Source organism: Heteronotia binoei, chromosome 5, assembly GCF_032191835.1.
Source record: "Heteronotia binoei isolate CCM8104 ecotype False Entrance Well chromosome 5, APGP_CSIRO_Hbin_v1, whole genome shotgun sequence".
In the NCBI taxonomy this organism is placed as follows: Eukaryota; Metazoa; Chordata; class Lepidosauria; order Squamata; family Gekkonidae; genus Heteronotia; species Heteronotia binoei.
Genome location: NC_083227.1, coordinates 162,935,343 through 162,955,732, shown reverse-complemented (window position 1 = coordinate 162,955,732; position 20,390 = coordinate 162,935,343). Strand labels below are relative to the sequence as shown.

Here is a 20,390-nt window from a genome sequence, read left to right as displayed (position 1 = left end):
TATGGAAGGAAGGCATTGAAAAGGTGTGCGGTCCCTTTAAATGTGATGGCCAGAACTCCCTTTGGAGTTCAATGATGCTTGTCACAGCCTTCATCTTGGCCCCACCCCCAATGTCTCCTGGCTCCGCCCCCAAAGTCTCCTGGCTCCACCCCCAAAGTCTCCTGGCTCCGCCCCCAAAGTCCCCAGATAGTTCTTGAATTGGACTTGGCAACCCTAGCGAGAAGTGCTTTTGAAGGCTTACTTCCAAGGAAACATAAGCTATGCGTTCAAAGAATCGCTTTGACAGAAAGCAACAGACGCCCTGCACAAAACCCCAACGACGCCCCAAGTCACAACTGGCCACGGCTCCTTTAAGAAACGAGGGCTCGCGCAATATGGGTGACGCTCGGGCACGCTCCGCGCGCAGCCAATGAGCGGCCGATCAGAACAGTTGTTGTTATATATATAACGGCCGGCTCGCGCACGCCGTCCGTGGGCGCGCACGCCTCGTCGTCTCCCTTCAGAGGCGGACGAGCCAATGAGCTCCGTCGGGTTGAAAGGTTGCCGAGGCAGCCGAGTGGGCGTGGTTTAGGCACGGCCAGGCAGCTGTCGGAGCGAGGCTGGAGCGCGAGCCGGAAGGAGGGATGGTCGGCTGGGAGAAGGAGCTGCGGATCCGCTTCACGCCGGGCAGCTGCTGGCTCGAGGAGGTGAGGCTCGCCGGCGCCCCTCTGCGTCTGGGGCAGACCAATGGCGGCCACGCCCCTTCTCTCGTTTCGTTTTCCTCTTCCCCTTCCCGCAAGCGACGGTGGTGGCTCGAGGAAGGGAGAAAGCAGGCACGCCGCAGTTCTGCCCAGGCTTGGCTGGAAGGAGGCAAGCACCCTAGAGCTGCCCTAAGGGTGCAAAGTCCAATTCAAAAAATAGCTGGCGGCTTTGGGGGTGGAGCCAGGGGGATTTGGGGGTGGAGCCAGGGGGATTTTGGGGTGGAGCCGGGGGAATTTGGGCGGAGCCGGGGGATTTGGGGGTGGAGCCAGGGGGTTTGGGGGTGGAGCCGGGGGAATTTGGGGGTGGCGCCAGGGGGATTTGGGGGTGGAGCCAGGAGGATTTGGAGGTGGAGCTGGGGGGATTTGGGTGGAGCCGGGGGGATTTGGGGGTGGAGCCAGGGGAATTTGGGGGTGGAGCCGGGAGGATTTGGGGGTGGAGCCGGGGGAATTTGGGGTGGAGCCAGGAGGATTTGGGGGTGGAGCCGGGGGAATTTGGGGTGGAGCCAGGGGGATTTGGGGGTGGAGCCAGGAGGATTTGGGGGTAGAGCTAGGAGGATTTGGGTGTGGAGCCGGGGGGATTTGGGGGTGGAGGCAGGGGGATTTGGGGGTGGAGCCAGGAGGATTTGGGGGTGGAGCTGGGGGAATTTGGGCGGAGCCGGGGGGATTTGGGGGTGGAGCCAGGGGAATTTGGGGGTGGAGCCGGGAGGATTTGGGGGTGGAGCCGGGAGGATTTGGGGGTGGAGCCGGGGGGATTTGGGGTGGAGCTGGGGGGATTTGGGGTGGAGCCGGGGGGATTTGGGGTGGAGCCAGGGGGATTTGGGGGTGGAGCCGGGGGAATTTGGGGTGGAGCCAGGGGGATTTGGGGGTGGAGCCAGGAGGATTTGGGGGTAGAGCTAGGAGGATTTGGGTGTGGAGCCGGGGGGATTTGGGGGTGGAGCCACGAGACAGGCTGTGACAAGCCTAGCATTTAAATGGACCGCACACCTTTTTGAAATGCCTTTCCTTCCTTAGTAAATAATGAAGGATAGGGGCTCATAGAATCCAATCTTTTTGAAACTTGGGGGGTATTTTGGGGAGAGGCACTGGATGCTATGCTGAAAATTTGGTGCCTCTCCTCAAAAAGCAGTCTCCAGATACCTGCGGATCAATTCTCCATTATTTCCTGTGGGAATAAGTCTCCATTGGGAACTCCATTGAGTTCCTAGCAGACATTTCCCTCCCTGCCCCCCACTTTTTGATGACCCTGAAACGGGGGGGAGGGCCTTCAAACCGGGGGGGGGGGGAGGGATCCCCCTGGCCCCACCTGGGGATTGGCAACCCTAAGCTACCGTCTGAGTAAACATACATAGAAGTGGGCTGTTAGCCCTCCGGCTGAGCCCAGATGTCATTGGCAGGGAAACTGGTTTGGTCTGGTGTTGGAGTTCGTGGACTTAGGTGTACTTCATCGCAGCCAAGAAAGCTTGCGCCATCATAAGCTTGTTTATTTTGAAAGGGTCACATGACTCTCTCTCTGTCTGACGGCTACGTTTTTTGAGCTCCTCCCTCCCCCCCCCCCCCGGCCCTTTGGCCACCTTTTTAATCTGCAACAACAAAATATATGAACTTTTTGTGTTCTACACTTAAAGTTCTACAAAACTTTATATTAGAAATAAGTATTTTACAATGTGCTAACCTTGAGGTTTTTGTTTTTTAAAAAAAATGCTTTTGCTAGAAATGCAGAGGTGGTTTGTTACCCGTTTCTAAGGAAACGTTTCGTTTTCCTCTTAAGGCCTACCTAGTCGCTGTGCTACAGAGACACTGTTTTGAACCAGTTTTTTGGTCATCCGTTTTGACTAATCGGCCGATGTGTGAAACAAGATGCTGGACTAGATGGACCACCGGGGGTGATCCAGCAGGCTCTTTTTATGTTATCACGTACATTTACCACTTCATTTTGTTAGTTGTTGGGTTGATCTTTTTGGTGAAATTTTGTGGCAGAGGCGGAATGCTGTGGAATTCTGGATATATTTTTTAGATTCTTATAGGATTTGGTTATAAGTTTCACAAGTCTGATTTTTTGTTGTTTTTGGTGTGAAATTTGAATTTTGCAATCTAGTTTATATTCTGTAGAGTACACTGCTTGGAATGTGCCGGTAGTAGCTGTTCTTTAGGATATATCCAGGGAACAGCTGAACCACTGTAGTCCCCAATTCTAGGTATTGTCTCACCATAAAATGTGTTTCTGGATTTTCTGGTTGGGAAGCAGGTATCTCCGTGAGGTAGTAGTTGATGCTACCATTTCATTATGATTATGAGTAGATCCACTTACATACAGACCCTAGCCTGTAAAGCAGCATGCTTGTCTAGAAGCAGAGCTTTCCTTGAGCAGGAACGCACAGGAACAGAGTTCCGGCTGGCTTGGTGTCGGGGTGTGTGGCCTAATATGTAAATGACTTCCTACTGGGCTTTTTCTACAGAAAAGCCCTATGTGAAACAAGGGTGATGCCAGGGGGTGTGGCCTAATATGCAAGTAATAATAATAAATTTTTATTTATACCCCGCCCTCCCTGCCGAAGCAGGCTCAGGGCAGCAAATGAGTTCCTGCTGGGCTTTTTCTACCAAAAAAGCCCTGTCTAGAAGATTTTGATGGGAAAGGTTTCAACCTTCCTTTTAAGACTTAAAACCTTTCCTCATAAACAGGGCTTTTTTTCTGGGAGAACATGGCAGGACAGAGTTCTAGAACCTTTTTGTGGAAAAAAAATCTCAAAATATAAAAGTTTGCTAGGGGCACTCATGTGTTTCTCCTTCATTTCCCTCTTGAGAGTTCCAGCACTTCTTTTTCAAAAAACAAAAGCCCTGCTTATAAACATATTAATTTTAAAGTTCATCTTCAGACTTTTTCATGTAGAGCTATTAGTTCATCATATTTATTGGTGCCTTTTTTCTTACATACTGCACGAGCATTTGAGGACTGCAGTCTGTGTTTTTTAGGGTTGCCAATCCCCAGGTGGGGGCAGGGGATCCCCCGGTTTGGAGACCCTCCCCCTGCTTCAGGGTCGTCAGAAAGCGGGGGGAGGGGAGAGAAATGTCTGCTGGGAACTCTGTTATTCCCTATGGAGATTTATTCCCATAGAAAATAATAAAGAATTGATCCGCAGGTATCTGGGGCTCCGGGGGGGGCTGTTTTGGGGGGTAGAGGCACCAAATTTTCAGTATAGCATCTAGTGCCTCTCCCCAAAATACCCACCAAGTTTCAAAAAGATTGGACCAGGGGGTCCAATTCTATGAGCCCCCAAAAAAGGTGCCCCTATCTTTCATGATTTCCTATGGAAGGAAGGAATTGAAAAGGTGTGCCGTCCCTTTAAATGTGATGGCCGGAACTCCCTTTGGAGTTCAATTATGCTTGTCACAGCCTTGATCTTGGCTCCACCCCTAATGTCTCCTGGCTCCACCCCAAAGTCCCCAGATATTTCTTGAATTGGACTTGGCAACCCTAGTGTTTTTAGATGCTGGAAGTCAAAGTGAAATTGGTAATAAGTAATATGCCAGGGTACCTACTCTTTATAATTTTTCAATATGTTGTTTTCATATGTTGTTGTGCAGTTTGCACACTGCAGTCATTTCCACATGAGGAAGGGATTTTGATTGGTGGAACATGACTTCCTCTCCTGGTGTTGCAGCTGAAATTACAACCCTGAAAAGCTAATTTAGGGGAATGGAAAATTTCCCATGAACAGCAGTAGGCAGGAGTTTGAGAACTTCCACAGAGGGAATGAAAATCAGCCTCCCTTCCGCATCCGCTCCATATATTTTCTCGGAGTTGTCATTTTATATGACTGCTGCATTTTGAAAGCAGAAAAGTTAGCTGTTAATGGCTTTGTTCGTCTTTTCCAGGATGAGATTGATATCCCAGAGAGACGTATTCTGATTACGGGTGCCACTGGGCTTCTTGGCAGAGCTGTGTATAAGGAATTTAAAGCAAATAATTGGCATGCTGTTGGCTGTGGCTACACTAGAGCTAGGCCCAGGTTTGAACGAGTTAATCTCCTGGATGTTGCTGCTGTTCATAATCTCATCCAGGATTTTCAGGTGAGAATTGTGGAATGAAAAGGAAAGCAGGTAAGATCTATGTCGATATGAAGGTATCTGCATTTGTTCGCTAACTTTGTTTCTCATTGTAATCAAGTTACACTAATAGTTATGGGTGTTCTTTAGAAATTGTGTTAATGCCGCTCTGGAGTAATGTTACTTTGTGTCGTTGAAACAATGTTCAACTTCAAGCAGAGCCTTTGTGATGTAATGGTTAGAGTGTTTGATGAGGATCTGGATTTGAATCCCCCTATGCCATGGAAACTTGTTGGGTGACTTTGGCCCAGTCATGTACTGTCAACCTAGCTTACCTTAGAGGTTTGTTATGGGAATAAAGTCAAGAAAAGGAGAACTCTGTAGATGTTTCAGGTCCCAATTGGGGAGAAAGGTGGGTGTATAAGTAAATTAAACCAACAAACGTGTATTTTTAACGCTGTTATCCAACTGTGTTCAATTTCTGTATTTGGTTACTTGTGGAGCTTTTATACAAAAAAATTCTGAAGTTGGTATACTTGTGAAGCAAAGTAGTCATATCAGTTAAATTTCTTGACTATATCTACACTAATGAGAAAAAATTGTTTTTCAGTTAGTACTGTATATAGATACAGTATGGGATGACTATTTTAAAATAACGCTGCGAGACTGTCAGCTTGAAAATGGTCAGAAGGGTTTCTTGTGTGGTAATACAAGTTTCATATGAAACTCCTAGCCGGAGCTTATCTTAAATAAACAAAGACTTTTAGTGAAAGAAAACTATTGTTTCGTAAGTCATAATTAATGTGGTGCACTTGAACACTTAACGGGAACCTCGGTTATATCATTTGGATGAGCATGGAGTTGGTATAAATGATTGCTTGCTCTATACTCATTAAAAATCGGTGTTTGCTTTCCAGCCCCATGTGATAGTGCACTGTGCAGCGGAAAGAAGGCCAGATGTTGTAGACAGTCAACCAGACGTTGCTTCTCAGCTCAATGTTGCTGCTTCAGGGAACATAGCAAAAGAAGCAGGTAAAAAGAAAAAGTGCATGTATGCAACTATTGTCTGGATGCATCATTATTTTGCATGCCACTGCAACTATGGGCGAGTACACATAACCCTGTTTGAAGGAACTTGTTTCGAGAGACATGTATCATCTCGCTATATAGATGTGGTCTGATCTGTAGATGGGTAGCGGGATATGGCAGGTCACATCCAAACAAAATTCTGAGCTAGGTGGGTCTTAGTCTGATCCATTAAGGTGTTTTATTATATATGCACTAATTGGAGAAAATACCAGGGACCGGGCCTTTTCTGTTATGGCCCCTTTCTGGTGGAACCAGCTGCCGGAAGAGGTGAGGGCCCTGCGGGACCTTGCTCAGTTCCACAGGGCCCGTAAGACAACCCTCTTCCGGCTGCCCTATAACTAACTGGCACAAGAAACTAAGTGTGGTTTTACTAGACTTCTGCTGTCCTTAATGTTTTAAATGTTTTAATTATCTTAACTGTTTAAATGCTTAAGCCCTATTTATGTGGGATTCTATGTTGTGAGCCGCCCTGAGCCACTTGCTGGGAAGGGTGGGATATAAATCATAAAATAAATAAATATTAACAACCATGAACTTATGCTTCTTTAAATTTGTTATGTTTTCTTTTTATGCTAGCCGAAGTAGGAGCATTTTTGATCTACATTAGTACAGATTATGTATTTGATGGAAGAAATCCTCCCTATAAGGAAAACGATGGACCAAATCCCCTCAATCTTTATGGCAAAACTAAGCTTGAAGGTGAAAAGGCAGTTCTTGCAAACAGTGATGGTAAGTGTATATTTGTCGATACAAAACTGTTTCTATATGTCTTTAAGAGACAAATGCATTTTTCAGGTTAAAAAGTTCATCAGTGGGAAAAGAACAAATGGAAAGCTTCCTCATCGCCTTGCTTTTAGGGCTTGCTGCTGGAAGGAGAGTCATCTGCCCTCATGGGCAAGGTAATGTTTAGTAATTGACGTGTTCTGGGTTTAAAACAAAAACAGGGAGCAGCCGTAGTCTTTGCCCTGGACTCAGCGAGTGCTATGTCAGTCTTTCAACATTACTTCCTTATTTATAAAAGTTACGTTGTCATGCAAAGGCCAAATGCAACGAACACAGTGAAACCACTAAAAATAGAGCACGACATGGCAGACCCGTAAAGAGGATTTTTTTTTTTGCAGGGGGGGGGGCATTTAGGAATATTTGAGGCAACCCCTAATTAAATTAAAGATAATCTGGGATGTCTGTGTAGTTGCCAGTTGGATCAGATTCGAGGTTACAGTGTTAATCTTAGAGGCCCTGTGAGGTCAGGAACCGGCATGCCTGCGTGACCGTTTCTCCCAGCATGTGCCCCAGAGTGCCTTGTGCTCATCTGAGCAGCACTGCTTAGCAGTCTCTGGCTGAAGAGGACATCCATCTTGCTTTGATCAGCCCTGCCCCTGCCTGGTGGAACACGTTCCTGGTTGAGATGAGGGCCCTTCAGGATTGATTGCAATTTCACAGGGCCTGCAAAAGGAAGCTGTTCCGCCAAACTTTTGGATGTGGTGGCAGATGTCCAGATCACACCGTCCTTCCATGCTCAGTTTGATCAATCTGCTCCATCGGCCTCATACGCTTTAGGGCACTGCTCACACCAGCAAGCGCCCGCTGTTTCTGTTTTTTTCTGAAAGAAACGTGCCCCCTCTGACACTGTTGCAATGGCCACTGTAGTTAGAAACTGGTAAACTGCCATCAGGGATTTAAAAAAAAATGATTTATCTAGATAAAATTATTAGATGCTTTTTTTATAAATTACTGCTGTTTTATTATATGTTGCGAGCTGCTCTGAGCCCACTTTGTGGGACAGGGAGGGATATAAGCTGAATCAGAAACAAATTTTAAAATCCTAGCCGTATCTATACCACGATGAGATCACAGCTGGTGAAGAAGCAAGATCTTGGGAGGTAGACTCATGAGAGATGTGTTAAAAATTCTGTGTAGAGGGGCAGCGAAAAAAAGGGGAAATACGTAGGTGTTGTTGGGATGTGGATTATAGAAGCTGATTTTTAAAAATTGCATTTTGGCCCTCAGACTCTTAAAGAAATGAATCCATGGGTCAAAGTGGAAGTATCATTGGGGGAAGGTTGCCAGAATGAATTAAATGTGAAGCATTTGCAGAGTAGCTGTTTGGTTAATTTGTTTGTCAAACATGGATTTTCATCTCCATAATCAGTCAAGAATGATCTTCCGAGAGACTAGCTAAAATACTGGGATAATAATTATGAAGTACTTACTGAAATATAACCCACCAGGTAAACTGATGACAGATATGTTATCGATTTGTTTTTGGTAATACCTTTTGGTGTTACCTTAAGGTTGGTAACATGGTTGTAATTCTAACTCTAGAAAATCCTTCCTATAAAGCTGGTATCCCCAGCCTTTTTTGCACCTGTAGACTCCTTTTGAATTTTGAGAAGGGTCAGGAAAAGCTAAATACAATACCTTCGTCCTCACTTTGCAAAAGAACAATAGAAGGGACATTAAAAATGATGGAAACTTCAAGGGGTGGCACAAGGGAGAAAGATGGGGGCAGAATAAAAGGAAAGAGAGCTTGAAGTGGGGAGGAATGAAATTGCAAGTCTCTGTGTTTACCAATCCTTGTGATCCTTCAGAGGTTGTACCTAGTATTGCACCTTTTATTTGAATGAAAATATCCAATAATCCCTGCCTTATAATGGCCTGACGTATTTTCCAAAAGCTTAGTGTGCACTAGGGAGAATACTGGTGGTACTATGGTGCCCATAGGCACTACATTGGAGAACCCTGCTGTAAGGCATGTGTTCCAGTTTATATACCACTAAACATGATAACTGTGTACCATAAGTGCTTTCTGTTAAGTGTACTGCTAATGTTTAGTATTGATGGCCTGGAAGTCAAGAATTCTGCTGGATACAGTTGAGCGAATACAGAAGAGAGTAGAGTATTGTTGGGCTGGGCGGGAGCGGCTACATTATTTTTTAAAGAAGAGAAATACCTTGAAGCATAATCAGGGGTGTCAAATGTGCAGCCCACAGGCCAGAATAGGCCACTGGAGGGCTCCTATCAGACCCTTAAGCAACTCATTTTCATCTGCTTCCTTCTCCCTGTCTTGCTTCCTTCTGCACCACAACTTGTTTGTCAAGCTTGCTCAGTCGCACAGGAGCTACAGAGCAAAGCCTCTATTTTCTCCTTTGGCTGACCAGCACTTAAAGCAACTTATGTACAAAAACTTGCAATGCCCAGCCATTTCATGTTTTCTTCTTGGTCTCAATCACCCTGAGATTTCTTTAATGAATGTCAGTAATTCAAAAGTAGTTTTGCAACTTACAGACCTGAACACCACCTGAGCAGCCTACTCAAAATTGCTTCAGGACAGACATTGTCTCCAGATTTTGATTCAGTAATTCAAAGCAGAAGGTGTCAATTATTGGAGAATATCAAATAAACAAAATATTGCAAGAATGCTAATTTTTTGAGCATTTTTTTTTAAATATGTTTGTGTGCTTTATAAAGTTTATATTTCCACTGCCTGGCATTACATTTTATGACATATGGCTCAGCCTGATAAGGTCTCATTTATGTCAGATCTGGCCTTCATAAGAACATAAGAGAAGCCATGTTAGATCAGGCCAATGGCCCATCCAGTCCAACACTCTGTGTCACATAAGAACATGAGAGGAGCCATGTTGGATCAGGCCAGAGGCCCATCCAGTCCAACACTCTGTGTCACATAAGAACATAAGAGAAGCCATGTTAGATCAGGCCAATGGCCCCTCCAGTCCAACACTCTGTGTCACATAAGAACATAACAGAAGCCATGTTGGATCAGGCCAATGGCCCCTCCAGTCCAGCACTCTGTGTCACACAGTGGCAAAAAATTTATATATATATATATATATATACACACACACACACACACACACACACACACTGTGGCTAATAGCCACTGATGGACCTCTGCTCCATATTTTTATCTAAACCCCTCTTGAAGGTGGCTATGCTTGTGGCTGCCACCACCTCCTGTGGCAGTGGATTCCACATGTCAATCACCCTTTGGGTGAAGAAGTACTTCCTTTTATCCATTTTAACCTGTCTGCTCAGCAATTTCATCGAATGCCCACGAGTTCTTGTATTGTGAGAAAGGGAGGAAAGTACTTCTTTCTCTACTTTCTCCATCCCATGCATTATCTTGTAAACCTCTATCATGTCACCCCGCAGTCGACGTTTCTCCAAGCTAAAGAGTCCCAAGCGTTTCAACCTTTCTTCATAGGGAAAGTGTTCCAGCCCTTTAATCATTCTAGTTGCCCTTTTCTGGTCTTTCTCCAATGCTATAATATCCTTTTTGAGTTGCGGCGACCAGAACTGCACACAGTACTCCAAATGAGACCGCACCATCGATTTATACAGGGGCATTATGATACTGGTTGATTTGTTTTCAATTCCCTTCCTAATAATTCCCAGCATGGTGTTGGCCTTTTCTATTGCAAACGCACACTGTCTTGACATTTTCAGTGAGTTATCTACCACGACCCCAAGATCTCTCTCTTGGTCAGTCTCTGCCAGTTCACACCCCATCAACTTGTATTTATAGCTGGGATTCTTGGCCCCAATGTGCATTACTTTGCACTTGGCCACATTGAACCGCATCTGCCACGTTGACGCCCACTCACCCAGCCTCAATAGATCCCTTTGGAGTTCCTCACAATCCTCTCTGGTTCTCACCACCCTGAACAATTTAGTGTCATCCGCAAACTTGGCCACTTCACTGCTCACTCCCAACTCTAAATCATTTATGAACATGTTAAAGAGCATGGGACCCAGTACCGAGCCCTGCGGCACCCCACTGCTTACCGTCCTCCACTGCGAAGACTGCCCATTTATACTCACTCTCTGCTTCCTATTACTCTGCCAGTTTTTGATCCACAAGAGGACCTGTCCTTTTACTCCATGACTCTCATTAAAACAACAAATGAGTTTGACACCCATGCATAAGATTATATATTAACAGCTGTAAGGTCATGCTTAATGTTGCTGCATTGCACTGGCTGCTCATTTTTAACTTAAGGTGCACTCATACCCCAAGATCTTGTTCACACACACTGCTACCCAGAAGTGTATCCCCCATCCAGTATGTGTATTCCTCATTTTCGTTGCCCAGATGTAGAACCCAGCACTTATTCTTGTTAAATTGAATCTTCTTCACTTTTGCCCACTTTTCCAGTGTTTTCAGATCCTGTTAAATTCAAAGTAGGAAAACTGAACTCTGTGGGAGGAAATCCTTAAGCTCCTGGAAACATTAGGCAAAATCTGAATACTTAGAATTCGCCCTTTCTCTTGTGTGGGGTTTTTTTTTTTTTTAGGTCTTGTGGCAAATGAGGGTGAAAAGTGACGGGGAATAAATGGGAAGTACTGTCTACCTTACAGAAAAGAAATTAAGAGTAATTGTGGGCGGGGGGGGGGAAGGGGGAGTAAAATAGGAAATTCCATAATAAGCAATCGATGAAATAAAAGGAGTTGGGAATAAAATGATAGTGCCATACTAGGATTGCCAATCCCCAGGTGGGGGCAGGGGATCCCCCGGTTTGGAGACCCTCCCCCCGCTTCAGGGTCAGCAGAAAGCGGGGGGAGGGGAGGGAAATGTCTGCTGGGAACTCTGTTATTCCCTATGGAGATTTATTCCCATAGAAAATCATGGAGAATTGATCTGCGGGTATCTGGGGCTCTGGGCGGGCTGTTGTTTGAGGTAGAAGCACCAAATTTTCAGTATAGCATCTAGTGCCTCTCCCCAAAATACCCCCCAAGTTTCAAAAAGATTGGACCAGGGGGTCCAATTCTATGAGCCCCAAAATAAGGTGCCCCTATCCTTTATTATTTCCTATGGAAGGGAGCAATTGAAAAGGTGTGCTGTCCCTTTAAATGTGATGGCCAGAACTCCCTTTGGAGTTTAGTTATGCTTGTCACAGCCTTGCTCTTGGATCCACCCCTAATGTCTCCTGGCTCCACCCCCAAAGTCTCCTGGCTCCACCCCCAAAGTCCCCAGATATTTCTTGAATTGGACTTGGCAACCCTATGCCATGCTGCTACCAAAATGATCAGGACATTGGATCACATTTCCTACAAGGCTTCTTAGTCTAGGGAAGAAGGTAACAAAGGAAGGTACAGTTGAGGTTATACATTTTGAATTTTGTTTGGGAAAGCACAGAATACTTATTATTCTCAAGTGAATGACTCATCAGTTGAAATTAACTGGCGATATGTTTGGAGCACCCTGATTTGGGTAGGTCAGATCTCAGAAGTTAAGCGGGGTTAGCTCTGGCCAGTATTTGGGTGGGAGACCTCCATGGAATACCAGAGTCATAATGTGGAGGCAGACAACGCCAAACTACCTTTTGAGTGTCTCCTGCTGGAAAACCTTTGGATGGATTTTTTAAAAAGTACTTTACGAAATATGTCATTTACAAAATGTATGGTACATGATCTGATGAATATCTGGTATGACTTTCAAAGGGGATTGGATAGATTATGGCAGATGGTTCTATCAATGGCTGTTGGCAAAGATGGCTAGATGGAACTTTATCTCCAGAGGTTGGTATACCTCAAAGAGCCAGATGCTGGAGACAAACAAGAGGAAGGCTGTTCCTGCTTGTGGGTTTCCTCAAGGCTTTTTGCTGGCCTCTGATGGAAACGAAATGGCTGGAGTAGATGACACCTTAGTCTAAGCTAGCTGGGTAGATCTTATGATTTACAATATCCATAGTAGAATTTGTAGTGACTGAGAAGGGTAACAAAGTTGAATGTGCAAGTGAGACAAGTTTAGCAAGAATGTTAGAATGTGTTGATTGGAGCGGAAGGAGGAAGGCAAGAACGTAATTTTGGTTTTGTACTGCATGTAGATGAACGTATGAACATATGAAGCTGCCTTATACCGAATCAGACCCTTGGTCCATCAAAGTCAGTATTGTCTTCTCAGACTGGCAGCTGCTCTCCGGGGTCTCAAGCTGAGGTTTTTCACACCTATTTGCCTGGACCCTTTTTTGGAGATGCCAGGGATTGAACCTGGGACCTTCTGCTTCCCAAGCAGATGCTCTACCACTGAGCCACCGTCCCTCCTACATAAGAAGCTGCCTTATACTGAATCAGACCCTTGGTCCATCAAAGTCAGTATTGTCTTCTCAGACTGGCAGCGGCTCTCCAGGGTCTCAAGCTGAGGTTTTTCACACCTATTTGCCTGGACCCTTTTTTGGAGATGCCGGGGATTGAACCTGGGACCTTCTGCTTCCCAAGCAGATGCTCTACCACTGAGCCGCCATCCCTCCTACATATGAAGCTGTCTTATACTGAATCAGACCCTCGGTCCATCAAAGTCAGTATTGTCTTCTCAAACTGGCAGCGGCTCTCCAGGGTCTCAAGCTGAGGTTTTTCACACCTATTTGCCTGGACCCTTTTTTGGAGATGCCGGGGATTGAACCTGGGACCTTCTGCTTCCCAAGCAGATGCTCTACCACTGAGCCACCATCCCTCCCCTGATTGGCAGCAGCTCTCCAGGGTCCCAAGCTGAGGTTTTTCACACCTATTTGCCTGGACCCTTTTTTGGAGATGCCGGGGATTGAACCTGGGACCTTCTGCTTCCCAAGCAGATGCTCTACCACTGAGCCACCATCCCTCCCCTGATTGGCAGCAGCTCTCCAGGGTCTCAAGCTGAGGTTTTCACACCTATTTGCCTGGACCCTTTTTTGTAGATGCCGGGGATTGAACCTGGGACCTTCTGCTTCTCAAGCAGGTGCTCTACCACTGAGCCACCGTCCCTCCCCAAGGGTCAATGGGATGCGTATGCTGATAGTCATTCTCTAAATTCCTCCAGAGCGCTAACGTGACACCCATGCCAAGTAGCAGCACTTATTGGTTACGCTGTCATCAGAAACTGAATTATGACAACAGTATGATCTTGAGAGCATTGCTGTATTTGTAGCGGTACAGGATTCAAAGTGTTTGTTCGTGCACACCAATCAAGGCAAACGGTTCCATCCTTATATTAAAATATAGACCTTCACTGTGTTGTGCTTATGAACAGAACCAGACTGTTGAATTGTGTGATCAGGCATATCCAGTATACGGCTGCCAGTGTTAGCTCACCTGTCCATACTTGCGTGATGGAGGGGTGTATTTTTCAATCTACTGGGCAAGAGTTATTCCTTACCCCAGACTTAACAGCGATATATGGGGTTACTGTAGACCAGAAGGAGAGACCTGGTGTGAGGAAACGAAGCAGCAGCGTTTAGGAAGGGCATAAAGTAAATGTTGTCTTTCCCCATTACTTCTTGCCTTTCTCTCAGGGCCAGCCCGCCCACTAGGCAAACTAAGCATTTGCTTAGGGCGTTGGGAGGGGGTGCCAAATTGGGCTTCCCCCGCCCCCAGCACCCAAGACAAATGCCTGATTGCTTTGCCACGGTCGCCAGTTCGGGCGGCAGCAGTGGCAATTAGGCAGTGGCAGCTGGCGGGCAGGCCACACACCCCTCCACAAAAAACCAAGGTTTTTTGGTGCCACAAAAAAACCAAGAGGGGGGCAGCCCAGGGGTGCCCCTGCGGAGGGGGATGGCAGTCAGTCCACCTAGGGCTGCCCGTGCTTTCTCTCATGCTACTTAAAATACCGACGTGTTAGCTTTTGCCAGTTTGGTGTAGTGGTTAAGTGCGTGGGCTGTTATCTGGGAGAACCGGGTTTTGATTCCCCACTCCTCCACTTGCACCTGCTGGAATGGCCTTGGGTCAGCCATAGCTCTGGCGGAGGTTGTCCTTGAAAGCTGCTGTGAGAGCCCTCTCAGCCCCGCCCACCTCACAGGTGTCTGTTGTGGGGGAGGAAGGGAAAGGAGATTGTGAGCGGAGGGCGGGATATTAATCCAATACCATCTTCTATTGGGGTATCCCTGCCAAATCAATAAAACAATCACATCATAGTATGTCCAACTGTACTGTTCTGCAACAAGTCTGTTCATTTGCATTTTTCAGAATTTATGCATATATTTATGAAATATTGCAACAGGATGTGCCAGGTAAATCTGTACAAACACATTGCATGATCTACTAGTACAGGAGAAATCATGAGTTAAAAATTTGGAAATAGCCTTTAAATATTTGGTCTTCGGTTACTACTGTGTTTCAGTTAATTTGTACACTTCTGCATTTCTGAAGGCAGCAAGTATCCGTGTCACTGGAAATGTGACATTTAACATTTTTAGCAGGGTGTAGCCCTGCCCCCATGTGATAGCTTTTTAAAAAAAAAATGACTGTAGATACCTTTCAACAAAACCCAGCAGCCATAATAGAATTTGTGTGCCAAATTTAGGTTTTAGCATGGAAAGACTCTGGACACTTCTTTAAGTATCTCTCCTGTCAGTCTATGAGGTGTTTCTCAGTGTAATTCAGGGCTGTTGCTTACTTGTAATTCTGAAATGTCATATAAAACTTTTTGAATTAAATCTCTTATCCACATGGACTTACAGTGCACTTTGCTGACGCTGAGTAGTATATGTTGTCATAGGTGAAATACGTTTTATTTCTGTTTACCTTCAGAGCTAAGTTTGGGGATTTCATCATAGAATCATAGAGTTGGAAGGGATCTCCAGGGTCATCTAGTCCAACCCCCTGTACAATGTAGGAAACTCACAAACACCTCCCCCTAAATTCACAGGATCTTCATTGCTGTCAGATGGCCATCTAGCCTCTGTTTAAAAACCTCCAAGAAAGGAGAGCCCACCACCTCCCGAGGAAGCCTGTTCCACTTAGGAATCGCTCTGTCAGGAAGTTCTTCCTAATGTTGAGCCAGAAACTCTTAATTTAATTTCCACCCGTTGGTTCTGGTCCTACCTTCTGGAGCCACAGAAAACAATTCTACACCATCCTCTATATGACAGCCCTTCAAGTACTTGAAAGTGGTGACCATATCACCTCTCAGCCGCCTCCTCTCCAGGCTAAACATCCCCAGTTCCTTCAGCCTTTCCTTACAGGACTTGGTCTCCAGACCCCTCACCATCTTCGTCGCCCCCCTCTGGACCCGTTCCAGCTTGTCTATAGCCTTCTTAAAATGTCTCTTAATGTCTACTGCGTATTGAAACCTTTTCTCGTCTTTTAGATGCCGCCGTGCTTAGAGTTCCCATTTTATATGGAGAGGTTGAAAGCTTGGAAGAGAGTGCTGTGACGGTTATGTTCGATAAAGTGCAATTCAGTAACAAGTCAGCCAACATGGACCATTGGCAGCAGCGGTTTCCTACCTATGTAAAGGACGTAGCTAGTATTTGCCAACAGCTGGCAGAGAAGAGAATGGAGGTGAGAACTTTTGTAAATTAATTCCTTTTTGAACTGTTTTCGTTCACTAGATTATATATTGCTACCAAATGGCTATGCAGCAGCGCACCACAGCATTCCCTGCCAGTCACACCGCCAAGAAGCATAGTGTTATGCTGAATCCAGGACTGAAAAAGGCAACCTTAAGTGTTCTAGCACTTGCAGGATGTGCACATTAATTACTGCGCAGTTCAAATTAAGTCTTACGAAATACTTTGTACAATGGTAGCTGTATGCAATTTCAAGTTCGGCCTGATTTTGAGTTTTTATCAGGGGCTGCTTTTTTTTTTTCCAAGGCAATAGATACGTTGATATTCATATGGGAATCAATGGTACAATTAGATACTGCGGAGGGTGTGAAAGTGCAGTCATTCTGTCTCTCTGCATACACAGCCTATACTGCATGGGACTGCCATCAAAAGAGCAGTCTTTCTGAGTGTCTTCCCCCCCCCCCCACCCATTCATGTTCAGCTTGGTTCACTTGGTATTACTCACTTACACCGACAGAAACCACTGCCGTAAAAGTGAGGGATAAGCTGGAACTTCATAGTATAGCACCTGCTATCCTTTGTCTCCAAAACCTTTTCTGTCATCATCTTCACAAGTTTACGGGTTGGTTTTTTTTTAACTTAACGTTCAAAGCATTTTTTTTAAGGCACAGACGCGGCATTTTGGATCCTGGACAAATTAGAAAGGGTTTTGTGGTTCATGCTGTGTTTGAAATCCTTTAGATGTTAACCTAAATATATGTAAGCAGAGACCTCGGCAATTACTGTTAGCTGGCCACATTTAATTTTCGCAGCACTCACCAAAAATGTTGAAGAGAAGGTTTTTCATTTTGGTGACCTTTTATAATGCTAACACTGTGTTGGATTGATTAACGTCAGTTGCGTCAGAGATTCATAGAAAGTCGGCTCCTATGTTGTTTATATTAAAAAAAAATTAAACGGCCATGAATTCTGTTGCCGTCAACACTTGTATGTAATAGTGATATTTTCCTTTATAGTCCCTGAGCAATATTATATGAAATGGTCTTTTCTAATGGCAAAAAAACTGACTCTCAGAATTCTTAGACTACACTGTGGGACTTCAGTGGTAGTTAAACTGTGAAGCTGAATAAAAGATATTGGACTAGATGGGTCTTCCATGGAACCAGCAGTCTACCATGGGGAGTGAGAACTTATATAGTATTTGCTTGGAACTAAACTATAAAATCCTTCTTTCTGTTCAGCATGTGTGCAGTTCCGTACAGTTAAAAGCTTAAAGAGTACATCAGGGACATGGAGCATCTTGTATATTGTATCATTCTTCTTGTGACAACCCAACTTACTGTCCACTAGTGCTACTGTTAACAATACCCACTTTCTCACAAGTTGTTCATGAGTGCAGTATAATCACTACATTATAAATGGGTTGGGACCAAGATATTCCATATACATTTGTCCAAGACTTAAGATCACCCTTGATGTATTTTTGAAATTACTTCTTACATTAGATTTATAGGAATTCCTCTTGCATTGCTTTGGATATCTGGGTTTGATTCCCCACTCCTCTACATGCACCTGCTGATGTGACCTTGGGTCAGCCACAAGTTCTCTCAAAGCTGTTCTGCTCAAGAGCAGTTCCGGGAGAGCTCTCTCAGCTCTGCCTACCTCACAAAGCGTCTGTTGTGGGGAAGGGAAAGGAGATTGTAAGCTGCTCTGAGACTCTTTCAGACAGTGAAGGGCTGGGTATAAATCCAGTCTCTTCTTCTCTCTGAGCTCTTTAACCATATATATCCTTTTTTATATCTCGTAGGATCCATCTATAAAAGGAATATTTCACTGGTCTGGTAATGAGCAGATGACTAAGTATGAAATGGCATGTGTAATGGCTGATTCTTTCAATCTTCCCAGTAGCCACCTGAGACCAGTAAGTAAATCCTTTTCTCCTCTTACACACAAAGAAAGCAAAATTGCAAATGGTGAACACGCGGCCTTTCTTCCACCTGTTATAAAAAAAATACCATTTGAAAATAATCTGTCTTTGCATCTGAGAACTTTTTACATCATACAGGTTGATAAACAGTATGCTGGAGTTTCTAGAAGTTTAATATGGATCCTAACATTTATTGTAATACTTGTAGATGCATTCCTGCAGTTATGGGAGCTAAAATAATAGGCATGGATTGAAAGAACCCTGTTCACTTGAGAAGTGATACTTTGTTCTGACTAAGGTTTCTGCAGATGAACATATATGAACATATGAAGCTGCCTTATACTGAATCAGACCCTCGGTCCATCAAAGTCAGTATTGTCTTCTCAGACTGGCAGCGGCTCTCCAGGGTCTCAAGCAGAGGTTTTTCACGCCTATTTGCCTGGACCCTTTTTTGGAGATGCCAGGGATTGAACCTGGGACCTTCTGCTTCCCAAGCAGATGCTCTACCACTGAGCCACCGTCCCTCCTACATATGAAGCTGCCTTATACTGAATCAGACCCTCGGTCCATCAAAGTCAGTATTGTCTTCTCAGACTGGCAGCGGCTCTCCAGGGTCTCAAGCTGAGGTTTTTCACACCTATTTACCTGGACCCTTTTTTGGAGATGCCAGGGATTGAACCTGGGACCTTCTGCTTCCCAAGCAGATGCTCTACCACTGAGCCACCGTCCCTCCCCTCCCCTCCCAGATGACTAAGTATGAAATGGCATGTGTAATGGCTGATTCTTTCAATCTTCCCAGAAGCCACCTGAGACCAGTAAGTAAAATCCTTTTCTCCTCTTACACACAAAGAAAGCAAAATTGCAAATGGTGCTTGGAAGGGTGCCATGACCTTTAGGAACAGCTTTTCTTTCTTCACAAGAGGTTGCAAAGAGTTATCCACACATGAATGGTTCTTTACATTTGCAGAATAGCATATGCACAGTGCTGTTAGTTGTGGGGGCTTCTGCCTCCCTCAATTCAGTAGCAGCAAAAACTGTTTGCACCCAATTATTAGAATGGGAAAATGCTTAAAATACGTTATGAGGAAATTGTAAGGTCTAATTTCCTCATAACTCTAGTTGTAAATAGAGTATGTGACTCACTCTGTCTTTGTTTCTTGTTTTTAAGATCACTGATAGCCCAGTAGTGGGTGCTGCTCGTCCCAGGAACGCTCAACTGGACTGTTCTAGACTGCAGATGTTGGGCATTGGACAACAAACTCCATTTCGAATTGGGATTAAGGAATCTCTTTGGCCTTTCCTTACTGACAAGAGGTGGAGACAGACTGTCTTCCATTAGTTTGTCAATAGTCTAGTGTATTATGGAATGAGGCACTTTTAAAAAGGGGGAGGGAGAATAGTTTTGTATTGATGTTCTATGTTTCAAGTTCAATCAGGTAAAAATATGGTCTTGCACTAGTAAGATGTTAAAAGAGAGTAACTGGCAAAAAAAAAAACACATTGGGGTGATTTTTGAAAATCCGTATTTGTTGCTGGCTTGCCAGACATATAGCCAAGAACCAATGACTATTCCATCAGTAGCTGTTGAGATGAAGATCTGTTTCCTCATAGCTGAAACATAGATTTGGTGTTTATATATTTGCCTTGCTGTTCTTAATCTTCCTTACTGCCAAAAAGCACATTTTTTTCATCATTTTTGAAGTAAACTAATATGATGGAAACGCTGGAGTTTCCCTTGCTTTGCTTGAGCGATGATCAAAGTATTCTAAAGCAATGCTTTATTTTTGCAGGTAGTGTATAATTTTGACGCTTGAGAGATTTTCATAATGTTCTGCATTTCGAAACTCTTGCAGCTTTCTATTTGTACAGGACAGTTCACACACCTCTCTATCATGTGCATGCTTATGTACACATGTCAGTCTGGAGAGTGAGACCTTTATTTTGTTGTGACAGAGGCATGAGAATATGTATGTTTCACTCCATTATTTCTTGATGTTTCTTTTAGACATTTGGATACCGTAGAAACCAGAGGGGTCTCAATAAAGAACCTGTTAACAAATGGTATTGGAATCGTCATTGTTCAGGAGTAAAGAGAGCGATAACAGTAGCACACAAAGTGGATTGATTGTTTTCTTTAATCAGAATCTATTTCCCCTGGATTCTGTAGAGTTTGCTGTGGGTTATGTAATAATGTGTTGTCAGGAGCATTACACACTTCATTTTTTGGGGGGGGGGCGTGTGTGTGTATTTTTTATGTGCGCATGTGTGTGCTCCTGGAAGTCATGACTACTTCTGGTGACTGAC

The 20,390-nt window shown here is 44.6% G+C and overlaps 1 protein-coding gene across 1 annotated transcript; it reads left to right on the top strand.

Moving 5' to 3' along the window:
* Positions 1 to 462: 462 nt before the first annotated feature.
* MAT2B (methionine adenosyltransferase 2 non-catalytic beta subunit) lies at positions 463 to 20,145 on the top strand. Its single transcript, XM_060240628.1, has 7 exons — positions 463 to 686; positions 4,614 to 4,808; positions 5,702 to 5,816; positions 6,450 to 6,602; positions 15,958 to 16,151; positions 17,967 to 18,080; positions 19,255 to 20,145. The coding sequence occupies exons 1-7, from the start codon at positions 624 to 626 to the stop codon at positions 19,423 to 19,425; spliced, it is 1,005 nt and encodes a 334-aa protein (XP_060096611.1). The 5' UTR covers positions 463 to 623; the 3' UTR covers positions 19,426 to 20,145.
* Positions 20,146 to 20,390: the final 245 nt, after the last annotated feature.

Bases quoted from the DNA above. Each gene is read 5' to 3' on its own strand.
- MAT2B (XM_060240628.1), top strand. From the start codon at position 624: ATGGTCGGCTGGGAGAAGGAGCTGCGGATCCGCTTCACGCCGGGCAGC. The intron at 6,603-15,957 runs GTAAGTGTATAT...CTCGTCTTTTAG, and splicing joins AGTTCTTGCAAACAGTGATG to ATGCCGCCGTGCTTAGAGTT. The intron at 18,081-19,254 runs GTAAGTAAATCC...CTTGTTTTTAAG, and splicing joins CCAGTAGCCACCTGAGACCA to ATCACTGATAGCCCAGTAGT.